Genomic DNA, 12555 nt, shown 5'->3' with positions numbered 1-12555 from the left:
TGCATGGCTTAAGACTGTGTAATTTGTACTGGCAGTGACTCTGTGTTTTGAAATCTCCTGATGGAGGTGACTAATCAGAAATTGAAACTTTTGAAAACCTCCCCCATCTTGCGTATGATTGGGGTTGAGTACTCCAGGCTGCTGAAACTAGAATCCAGAGCGAAATTTCACACAATTGTAAGAGCCTACTTGTGAACAGCTGCTGGGTATGAACATGCTGCTTTTGTTACCTGCGGGGAAACTGAGAAAAACACTTTTGCATTTTGGGAAAGGGAGCTCTAATCTTTATAGCCTTCTGATGTAGAAAATGTTTCCCATATTTACCTGCAGAGTTTTGCAGTGGCATGTCTGTCTCGGAGAGTTAGCTAACTTCTGAATTCTATTTAAAAATAGAAACTAATTAATGTGACAATTAATTATTCCTAATGTTGTCTGTGTCAGGGAGTCTTCATTTCAAAAGTATCGAAGGGGGGTCCTGCTGATCTTGCTGGTGTACAAGTTGGGGACATGGTCCTGGAGGTAAGGTTGTGCAACTCCTTGTAACCAATTCAGGTTGATCTCTTCTTATGAATAGCAGAATTTGAGAAATGCTGCAGATCTCTCTTTGTTTATACCCCTCTTTGAATCTATCAAGACAATTTGACAAAGATGAAGAAAAAGAAAGCAAGACTGCCCTTTACCATAGTGCCTTTCACCACCTCGGGACACCCTAAAGCACTTGGCAGCCACTGAAATACTTTAGAAGTTGTTACAACCACAGCAGATGCTATTTGCTGAATAAGCCAAATCCCCAAGGGAAACTTGTATTACTGACCATAACCCTTTTTTCGTATTCTGAAAAATGAGGAGAAATTTACTGATGCCATGAGCATAAGATTCCAGGAGCGCGTCTGGGATTTTACAAATGAAAAGATTTATAATAATAATAATCGCTTATTGTCACAAGTAGGCTTTAATGAAGTTACTGTGAAAAGCCCCTAGTCGGCACATTCCAGCGCCTGTTTATGACCAAGAAGGAAAGAAAACTCAAGCATACAACTTAAAACAGTCTTACAAAACATCCACTTAGTCAGGACACACAAGTGAGCTCCTTCTTGGCAACAATCCCTTCGAGATTTTTTACTATAAATCCAGTAATTTCCAAGGCAAAACTGCTCTCACTAAAAGTAACTTCTTAAACTCAGCTGGGGAAATCCAAAAGAAATCAGAAACAAGACTGCTTTCTGATACAAAGGCCGGAATTCTCCGGCCGTCGGGATTCTCTTTTCCTGCTGACAAACCCCCGCCTGCGGGATTCCCAGCGGCATTCCCATTGACAAGCGGCGGAAAGAGAGAATCCCACCGCCAGTGAATAGCACACTGCCGAGGAACACGCGGCTGGGACCGGAGAAACCCTCCCAAAGACTTTACTGGTTTCTGGATGTCTACTTCTGAATTTGCACGCTCTCTGAGCATAGAACTGTCCCCAGGATATTTTCCCTACACAGCCAACACAATTCAGCTCAACATCTTTCTTTAAATATCCTTCTTTCTTTTCATCTTTGATCCATTCAACTTTTTGAAAACATCTTTTATGTCTTTCCTTTTGGGTCAGTTCAAATTTAATAACCTTGCTTTGTTTACTTACGAAACCATTGCGAGTTATAAAAGTGCCTTAGTTTGAAACTTAACAGCTTAAAAGCCAAGTCCCTTTCTATCTCCGAATGCAAATTTTAAAACTCAACCTATTTACCTATAAATCCACTTAACCACAGCTTCCCCTTACAATGTATGCATTTAGTACCTTTACCCCTTTCACCTCTGTTCCTGAGTTCTGCTTGCCTTGCAATCACACTACTTTTACTAGTATTAAATCCTCTCTTGCCTATAAAGGATCTACTAATGCTTTATTTAGAACCCCAACTATGATTCTGTCATGAATGAGCTCATCCTTTAAGATTCCATAATTGCAGTTCTCTGTCAGCCTATAGAGATCGTTGATGAATACTTGGTTTTTGCTTTTTCATATTAAATTTAACCCCCTCTGTTATTAAATTGCAACAGACAGTGAAATAAGAGTAGAAAGATTGTAAGATATCTTCATTAGTTCAGTTGAAGTCACGTCAACCACCTATCCTACGAGCATGTTGCCAGCGACAGCAAGAAGTAATGTCCTGACTTTGTGGTCTTGATCCTTTTTGTGTAATCTTGAAGTAATTCTGTACCTTTTGAACCTTGAAAGTTATCCCAGTTCTGAGTCTATTGCAAGCCTTCTTCCCAATGAAATCTATCTGGGAGTTGTATTGTGGATTCCATGCTGTTTCTAAGCCCTAGGATTGTTTCTGTTTTTGTATTTCTGCTTGCCAATTTGGGCCTGTGCTCACTGATGTCCGGTCTCTGGGTCTGTGTCTCAGCATATATCTGTTGCTCCCATGATGTTCAGATGACAACTTGGTGAGCCTTAGTTTGTTTTCTTTGGTCCATCCATTTTGCCGATCTTCCTTCTTGCCAGCCTTGCATCTTTTTAAGGCCTGCTGGGTGTTATACCCGCTGCCACCATGTTTTGTTGTGTGGTCGGGGTCGGCACTGGGAGTTTGACGATTGTCTATTTGCCCAAAAGGCGAGGGACAAGATTGAGAAAGCGGGGCTTTCATAAATAACCTCAGCCGGTACGGGAATTGAACCCACGCTGCTGGCCTTGCTCTGCATCACAGACCAGCATATATCCCTAATCCCTTTGCTCCTGCACCCTCCTTTATCCTTTATTTTATATTAGGCGGGATTCTCCAGTCTCGTCCCTGGTGGGACCTATTGCGAGCGAGGAATAGAAAAGCTGGCGTTCCAGCCAAAACTCTGTTCACTTTCACCGGCACCGGGAAATCCCCGCCGTGAACTAAGACACAAGATTTCGGCTATTATATCACCCCATTCTTCCGACCAACATGAAACACTTCACACTCCTTTGCATAAAATTAATCTGCCCCTTTCCCCAAACTGTCTATATCCTCTTGAAGTTTAACACAGAAGCGGGAACCTAGGGATACGGAGGAAAGTCAGGCGAAGGGCAAGGGATTCTGGAATAAGACTTGAAGAGTGAATGGTACAAAGAGGCAACTAGACACGTCAGTAGAGGATCAGTGATAAAAGTTCCCTACTCTGAAATTTAACAGTTAAAAAGCCATGTGAGGAGTGGGTAAATGGGAGTCAAATTAGTTTAAAGGGGACATGTGCCATATCCATGAGCATCACTCCACTTGCCATCTGCCTCATCTCTCCACTCATACTCGGCAGGGAAGGGAATTGGAAGTTTTCAACTCCTTCCTGGCAGGACATGTTAGCACATGTGCGGCAAGTGTTTTCCCATTGTTCAGAGTGACACAGGTTAGCTTCAGGTGAAAGCAAATGTTAGGCTTGTAGCTTGTCCTGGCCTTGATGGTTCTTCCTGCCAAGTTTTTAGTTTTATTTTCGCTGTTTGTTTTATTGAATTAAACAAAGCATAAAGAATGCAACTCACCCCTCGGGCAGCTTCTCACAAGTCTTAAAATGCGGTTCTTCAAATTTTGTCTGACCCAGTTAAGTGATATTCCAAGTAGTTAATATACCCATAATATAATATTCAAAGGGCACATTAAGGCAAACCAAATGTTTGTTGTAAGAGTTTCCTCTATAGGCCATGAAGTTGACTTGTATAGTGTCGCTGCTATTACGTAACTACAAATCATTCCCAAATTAATCTCTGCAGCGAACTTTGACTACTGTTAGCGCTGGTGGCCCAGAACAAAATCCGACACATTGCTGTTATCTCACACATGTGGAATGTGCCATTTATTCCATTTACAGTTTGTGAGACAACACCCAAGTGAAAAAGCCGTAGGCAGTTTAATATACCGTAAAAAAAAAACACCCTCCAACCACTGGCTGCTGACTCTCCTCACCAGCACACTATAACCTGTAGCCATGGCAATATCCTTGCAGTAACTGCCACAAAGCATTGCGGAATGTTAATTGTGCAAATAAAAAACTTTTGTTGTTGCTGCATGGCTGATTTACAGAAAAGAAAGTGCTTGCATAATCCCCATAGAACTTCAAGTATCAACTGCTGAGTAAAATTGAACTGAAGAGACCTGCAAAGAGATCACATTAGAACACCAAGCATGTATACACAGACCTATGCTGCCTCCACTTCTATATTGAATCATCAACTTGTAAAGTCACATCTGAGACCCGAACACTGGTGCCGATCCTGAGTTGTTACTCCACACAACTTCATATTGTTGTCCTTTCTCAATTTCCACGTACAAATCAAACACCAATATTTTTAGCTGGAAAATGGTGCAGATGTAGTTGTATGTTTTTTTTCAACCAGTCAGGAAACCTGTATCACTCAGTTATGACATTTGCAAGTTTCACAGATCACCTTCACTATTGAAATAAGTGTGTGTGTGTGGTGGAGAGGGGGGAGAGGTTGTTGCTTCCTGATTACCACAGTGAGGCTTAAAGGCGTGAACCCTTTTTGATCCAAGCCTCATAAAGATGTTGCCGAGGAGCTGTAAATGCTGAATGTTGCTTTAAGGCAGTTTGCTGATCATAGAAGCTGGGTAATAGGCCAGTTAAGGTTGATGCTGTACAGATCTGGATGAGTGGGGGAGAGGGCCCTGAGGGTTGCCGTTCAGACACTGGCCAGAAGGACACTCCTGCTCCTTCTGATGGCACAAGATGAGGGAAAAAGGAATGAAAAAGGGCCTTTTGTGGAGTTATGCATTGGCCCCCTTAAGGACAATGGGGAGGCAATGACGCAGTGGCTGGACTAGTAAACCAGAAACTCAGGGTATTGTTCTGGGGTCCGGGGTTCGAATCCCACCACTGCAGATGGTGAAATTTGAATTCAATAGAAGTCTAAAGATGACCATGAAACCATTGTTGATTGTCGTAAAAATTCATCTGGTTCACTAATGTGCTTTAGGGAAGGAAATCTGCTGTCCATGCCTGGTCTGTGACTCCAGATCCACAGCAATGTGGTTAACTACCCCCTCAAGGGCAATTAGGGATGGGCAATAAATGCAGATCCAGTCAGCGACACCCACATCCCATGAATAAATTTTTTAAAAGGACACTGGTGAGATAGCTCCAGACGATTGGCCAATGAGTGGGGCTTGCACATGTGACACCAATTGGTCCATAAAAAAATCACATTGGGTTTGATTTAAATAAAGCTCCCACAGGGTTGCTGGATGGCTTTCCCGAGGCCCGCCCACCCAAAGCAGTTTCAGCGAGATCTTATCCTTGTCATATTTTGAGAAGCTGCTGCTTGGTTCTGCCCAGGAAGAGGTGGAGAACCGACAGACATTGGCTCAATTGTATTTAATAATGTAATATTCACCAACCTCTAATTACAGGATCTTCCGAAATGAATAATGATAAATGCCAACAAAGTCTCTGGTTTTTCAGGTCAATGGAATAAGTCTCCAAAACGTAACCCATCATGAAGCAGTGAATACCCTGAGGAATTCAGGGACTGTAATTAAGATACTAATTTTGAGGGACAGGGCATTCACAGTTGACGGCACAGTTGCCTCCAACGTGAACAGTGGTGAAGCAGACAACGTTCGACCTCCTCAGACTGTGTGGCCGTGCTTTATAACTCAGCCAGCTGCCAGCTCCGAGCAACCGGAATCACGGAACGCCTTTCTTGAAGGAAAGATGACAACTACATGCAACGGAAATAGCTCGGTAAATAAAACTCGTACATCTGAATTTGACCTTAGCTTTGACGTTGTCGTTTCCCCCCCTCCCCCTCCCCCGCCATTCCAATTCTGCACGCTTCTCTTCATCGCCTAAGATTTGTTGAGTAAAGCCAAATGGGCAGTGGCATGTCTTATCATTTGCACATGGGAAACAATAATATCTTCACAAGATAAATAAAAGCAAGCACTTTTGATGCTGGAAATCTGAAATATGACCAGAAAATACTGGATAAACATGGTCCGCAGCATCTGTGGCGTGTGTAAGTGAATGACCATTTCTAGTCCATATTACATTTTCACTTCTGAAGAGGCCGTAGGGACTTTTTATTTTTCTGAACAGGAATAGGACGTCCAGCCCCTCGAGCCTGCTCCATTATTCAGTAGGATCATGGCTGATCCGACATTCCTCACGTCCAGTTTCTTGCCCTTTTCTCATAACCCATGATTCCCTTACTAATCAAGAATCATCCATCACCCATAAACAAACACAAGGACCCTGCCCCCTCAGCTTTCTGTGGCAAGGTGCTCCAAAGACTCTCAACCCTCTGAGAGAAGAATTCCTCTTCATCTCAATCTTAAATTAGCACCCCTTTATTCTGAGACTATGCACTCTGGCCCTAGACTCTCCCATGAGGGGATACATCCTCTCAGCATTTACTCTGTCAAGCTATTTAAGAATCCGGTATGTTTCAATGGGATCGCCTCTCATTTTTAAAATTCCAACGAGTAGAATCCAAATCTGTTTAAACCTTTGCTCATAAGACAACCCCTCCATACCGGGGATCTCCCATTGAACTGCCTGCAATGAAATAATGGATGAAATTCTCTGCTTCGCGCCTCAGGTAGTGGGGTTCCTAGTGAGGCAGAGAATCCAGCGTCAGGGAGAAAACGGGATCAGCGGCAGGCACCGATTCACTTCCGATGCTCCAGCCCCCCACTGGCGTTGGGATCAAGATTCGTACCTCTGTGCCAGTGAGAGGATGCATTTGGGTCTTTAAGACCCAATTGCACCTACTTAGCGGACTGGGCACCATATTCCCCAGGCCTGCATGATTCTCCGGTCCTCTGGGCTGGGAATCATGTGGGCAAGAATTAATACTGGTATGGACAAGCGTGTACCTGACGTGGTGTACATGAGGTAGTGTACCTGAGGTAGTGTACCTAAGGTAGTGTACCTGACGTAGTGTACCTGACGTAGTGTACCTGAGGTAGTGGATCTGACATAGTGGACCTGACGTGGTGTACCTGACGTGGTGTACCTGACGTGGTGTACCTGATGTGCTGTACCTGACGTAGTGGACCTGACGTAGTGGACCTGACATAGTGTACCTTACGTAGTGTACCTCGCGGTGGGCTAAGGGGGTAACTCATTAGAGGAGTTGTTTCCAAAATGCATTTGAGGCCCCCCCATGCCCACCCCCACCTCCAAATCCTCACAATGCAAGACCTTGCCAGACCCCTCTGAGGCCCTCAAAATAAAGAGACCCCTCCAGAAACCCCCTAGGTAAGAGGACTCCCCAGAGACCACCTAAATAAAGAAACTCCCCCACAGACTTCCCAGAGAAGAGATCCCTGTCAAGAAGCCACCAGAAAAGACAGTACTGTCTGAAACCTAGAGAACAATCCAGACTGAGGCAGTGAAAACAAATACCGTTGTAACACTCACCTAGACAATATACCTCCTGGCTCAGATAGAGGAAGCACCACATGTCAATTCCTGGAAAGAGAAACCAGGCTGTTGTGCTTAAAGCCCTCAGATCCTTGAGCTGCAAGCCATTAATCCATTTCCCTGACTGGGCTGTGATTGACAGCTTCCACACACAGACACAGCTGTCAGCCTTGGTTAAGTGACTCTGAAGTGCTCTATGGCATCTAACCACAATTTTTATAAACAACAACCACTTCAAACAGAGTTAAGTGCTGTCAATTACCAATGATCAAAATCACTCAAGTGTGAAGGGTGATTGGAAAGCACTTGAAATGGGCCAGGACCTGTCAATCAAAGAAGATGTTTATAAACATTGGTTAAAACATTTCAGAGTTACTCAACCATGAAGGAAGATGAATGGAGCGAAGCTGGCAGCTGTGTGTGTAGAAGCTGCCAATCACAGCCTAGTAAGGGAAATGAATGAATGGCTTGCAGCTCAAGGATCTGAGGGGTTTCAACACAGTCGACTGTTTTTCTCTTTCCAGGAATTGCCACGTAGTGCTTCCTGCATCCTGAGCCAGAAGGTGTATGCCCAGGTGAGTGTTACAACAGGTAGGAACAGGTTACTGAGTTAGATGATCGCCATGATCATAATGAATGGTGAGCAAGCTGAAAGGGCCTTCTCCTACGTTTCTATGTTATACCACAATCCCCTTGAAATAAGGGCCAACATATCATTAGCCTTCCTAATTACTTGCTGCACCTGTGTGCTAGCTTTCTGTGTTTCGTGCACAAGTCCCTCAAGAGACCTCCAAGTCCCTCTGCGTTGCAGCTTTCTGCAGTTTTCCATTTAAATAATACTCTTTTGTTTTCCCTTCCAAAATGAACAAATTCACATTTTCCCATAATCTTACTTTTGCCAACTTACTTAATTTAGCAATGACCTTTTGCAAACTGTATCCCTCTCTTGCCTTTCCACATAGTTTTGTGTCATCTGCAAATTTGGCTACAGTACATTCGCTTCCTTCCTCCAAGTCATTAATATATACTGTAAACAGTTGCAGTCCAAGCACTGATTCCTGTGGAACCTCACTGGTTACATGACTCCACCTGAAGACTCATACGTCAGTCTCCTATTCATTGACTACAGCTCCGCCTTCAACATCATAATCCCAGACAAAGCTCCAAAACCTAGGACTTGGCTCCTCTCTCTGCAACGGAAACCTCGACTTTCTGACCCATAGACCACAATCAATAAGGATAACAACAACAATTCCTCCACGTTAGTCCTCAATGCCGGGGCTCTGCATTGCTGCATACTTAGTCCCCTACTATACTCCCTGTACGCACACGTAATACTCTTTTATTTTGTTTTTCCTTCCAAAATTAACAAATTCACATTTTCCCACATTATTACTCAGTTTGTCAATTTTTTGCCCACTTATTTAATTTAGCAATGTATTCTTGCAAACTGACTGTGTGGCAAAATTTGGCTCCAACTCCATTTACAAATTTGCTGATGACACGACCGTTGGGGGTCGGATCTCAAACAATGATGAGTCAGAATACGAAAGGGAGATAGCGAACATAGTGGAGTGGTTTATCGACAACAATATCTCCCTCGATAGCAGCAAAACTCAAGAGCTGGTCATTGACTTCAGGAAGCAAAGTATCGTACCCACCCTGTCTGTATCAATGGTGTCGATGTGGAGATGGTTGATAGCTTCAAATTCCTTGGTATGCACATCACCAACAACCTGTCCTGGTCCACCCACGTCGACACTACGACCAAGAAAACACAACAGCGCCTATACTTTCTCAGGAAGCTAAGGAAATTCGGCATGTCCACATTGACTCTTACCAATTTTTACAGATGCACCATAGAAAGCATCCTATCTGGCTACATCACAGCCTGGTATGACAACTGCTCGGCCCAAGACCCCAAGAAACTACAGAGAGTCGTGAGCACAGCCCAGTCCATCACGCAAACCCGCCTCCCATCCATTGACTCTGCCTACACTTCCTGCTGCCTGGGAAAAGCGTGCAGCATAATCAAAGATCCCTCCCACCCGGGGACTCACTCTTCCAACTTCTTCCATCGGGCAGGAGATAAAAAAGTGAGAACATGCACCATCAGATTCAAAAACAGCTTCTTCCCCATGTTACCAGACTCTTAAACGACCCTCTTATGGACTGATCTGATCTCTTCATACATCTTCTCAACTGAGTAGTACTGCACTCCTGTATGCTTCACCCGATCCCAGGGCGGGATTCTCCAGTAATGAGGCTATGTTCCCACTCCAGCATCAAAACGCGGGAGTTTCACTCTGGACTTTCCCGAAGAAAGTCCAGTGATTCTCCAACCTGGAGGGGGCTAGCAGGTTCTCGGGGTACTCCTTGCAGCTCTGGCTGCAGATACGGGGCCCTGCACGTCCAGTCGGGAGTCCGTGCATGTGCACGGCGGCAGACTTCGGCGGTCACCCCATGCGACATGGCGAACTCACACCACGAACCAGCCCCGAAAATATAGGCCCACCCGAGATCGCCCGCGCCCGCGGGTTGATGGCCCCCGATCGCTAGCCTGGCCGTCCGTGAGGTCCCCCCGGTGAAGGATCGCCCCGACTCCAATCAGGGCGGCCGCGGACTGAGTCTGCAACTGCCACTGGCCCTTCCCGAGACCCACGCCATTGCGAACTCGGACAGTTTTCGGCAAAGAATTGCCGCGGGGCCTCTGTCAATGGCCCCCTACTCATGCGCCGTAGACCACGCATGCGCGATTTGCGGTGATTCTCGAGAGGCCGATCGAGATTTTGGCACGGCGGCTCGGAGAATCCTGCCCCCTGTGTCTCGGTATTTACATTGTGTGCTGCTTATATTTGCCCTATGTTTTTTTTTCAAGTATGGAATGATCTGTCTGGACTGCACGCAGGACAATACTTTTCACTGTACCTCGGTACACATGACAATAAACAAATCCAAACCCTTATCCCCACTTGTTGTTTCCTGCTTGTTAGCTAGTTCTCTATCCATGCCAGCATACCACCTCCAACGCCATGGGCTCTTAACTTATGACTCAAAATGTTGACTCTGTTCCTCTCTCCACAGCTGCTGCTAGACCTGCTGAGTTTGTCCAAGATTTTCTGTTTTTATTACATTCTCAGGTGTGAATATTAGGGGTTATTGGATCACAGTTGAGCTGTTGTCCTTTTCAGTTCTTAGCTTGAAGGTGTTGAGGACAATTTTTCAGAACACTACCGTCAACACTGAAAACAGAGAACTCAGAGATAGATGGCAGGATTCTCCACTGCCCGATGCCGACAGCGTAATCTGCGATTGGGCAGGGAATCCCTCTTTACGACCGATTCAGGGATGGCGCCTGTTTTCGGACACTCGCCCCCTCCAAAGCAGCATCATTGAGGAGTACGCCACACGTCGTTGTGATGCCCCCAGGATGTTACCTAAAGGCCCTCACCCGATGCTCCGCCCCCGATGGGCTACGTTCCCGACGGCGCTCAACACATGTACTCTCAGTTTTTGTGAACCCGGTGTGGCGGTTGCGGGCTGTGTCCAGCACCGCCACCGTCGGGCGGGTGCTGTGCCGCTGGCCGTGGGGGGGGGGGGGGTGCATTGGCAAGGGCTGGGGGGACTGGTAGGGAGTGGCCTGGGGTGGCGAGGAGGTTTCCTGGGGGACACTATCTGGCAGGTCAACTCCGCCCATGGCCGGCTCCATGTTGTATGGCGCAACCGATGCAGATCTACGCTGTGCGCATGGGCGGCCACAGACCCGGCAATTCTCCAGGCGTTTATATTGGGAAGGCCGTGCGTTTTATGTGGCGCCCCTGCTAGCCCCTCTGCAGTACACTCAATAACGACACAAGAGTGTGGAATGGTAAATGAAGGCTTTAATAAGCAGAGAACTAGCCAGTTACTGAGACGTGTGCTTACTGAGTGCCGCCTACAGGGCGCCACCTTATATACGGCTCCCTGTTTGGTGGAGCCAGAGGCGGAGTCCCCCAGGTTCCAAAACCCAGTCTTAAAGGGGCATCACCTACATGGTGTTAAGGGTACAGTAACCATTCATCACATTCACCCTATTTAAAAAAAAACGCAAAGTCCGTCGGGGGTGAGTGGAATCACATGTCTATTCGTTTTGGCGGCCTGATCGTCCTCGCCGACCTTCTCAGCTCGGGCGGTGGTGCGGCGGTCACGGACGTCTTTGGTGAGGGTACATCCGGGAGCACGGTGATCGGAGCTTTCGTCCGGGTCGGGGTCGGGGGGCAGGGGAAATAGCTGGGTGAATAGCTGGGGATGGGTGTAGTGGTGCCGGCGGGGAGTGTGGAGGGGGGCGCTGGGGGGGGGGGGGGGGGGGAGGGGGGTGCGCAGTCGGTGTCTACCGACGGAGTGGGGGTGCCGGGGGGGGCATCAGTCGGGGAACCAGCAGGTGCCAGGTCCCGTAGGGGAACCGCGAGGAGGGGGGGCGTCAGTAGTGCGGGAACCAGCGGTTGCCAGATCCCGGAGGGAATCCGTGTCTTGCCTGCCGTCGGGGTGCTCGACGTAGGCTTATCGGGGTTGGCATGTAGCACTCGGATCCACTCGACCAGGGGGTCCGTTTTATGGCTCCTCGCATGCCTCTGGAGGAGAACAGGTCCCGGAGTTGTCAGCCAAGGTGGAAGCGAGACCCCAGAGGTGGACTTCCTGGGGAAGACAAAGAAGCGGTTATGAGGGGTTTCATTCGTGGCCGTGCAGAGGAGCGACCTAATGGAATGGAGGGCATGGGGTAGGACCTCCTGCCAGCGGGTGGTTGGGAGACGTCTCGACTGTAGAGCCAGAAGGACAGCCTTCCAAACTGTTGAGTTCTCCCTCTCCACCTGCACGTTTCTCCGCGGGTTATAACTGGTCGTTCTGCTCGAGGCGATGCCCTTGCTGAGCATATACTGACGCAGCTCATCGCTCATGAACGATGTACCCCGGTCGTTGTGGATATAAGCAGGGAAACCAAACAGGGTGAAGATGCTGTGCAGTGCCTTTATCATGATGGCTGAGCTCATGTCGGGACAGGAAACGGCGAATGGGAAGCGGGAGAACTGGCCGATGACGGTTAGGAAGTAGTGTTGCGACTTCTGGGAGCGGCGATGACCAGCTAAGTCGCACGTTTCGGCAGCTCCCGGTGGAACGGACTTTTGG

General features: G+C 47.1%; 1 protein-coding gene across 5 annotated transcripts in view; it reads left to right on the top strand.

Moving 5' to 3' along the window:
* The first annotated feature begins 447 nt into the window (after nt 1-447).
* mlip (muscular LMNA-interacting protein) overlaps nt 448-12555 on the top strand; it is a 354543-nt gene continuing 342435 nt past the window's right edge. For all 5 annotated transcript variants that reach the window (XM_072498569.1, XM_072498570.1, XM_072498573.1 and 2 more), the window contains exons 1-2: nt 448-519; nt 5428-5709. In XM_072498569.1, coding sequence (XP_072354670.1) covers nt 508-519; nt 5428-5709 — 294 coding nt within the window. In that variant the 5' untranslated portion in view covers nt 448-507. The remainder of the gene's footprint in view (nt 520-5427; nt 5710-12555) is intronic.

Source organism: Scyliorhinus torazame, chromosome 4 (genome assembly GCF_047496885.1).
Source record: "Scyliorhinus torazame isolate Kashiwa2021f chromosome 4, sScyTor2.1, whole genome shotgun sequence".
Taxonomy (NCBI): domain Eukaryota; kingdom Metazoa; phylum Chordata; class Chondrichthyes; order Carcharhiniformes; family Scyliorhinidae; genus Scyliorhinus; species Scyliorhinus torazame.
The sequence above is the reverse complement of the archived record's forward strand: the minus strand, read 5'-3'. Positions and strand labels throughout refer to the sequence as shown.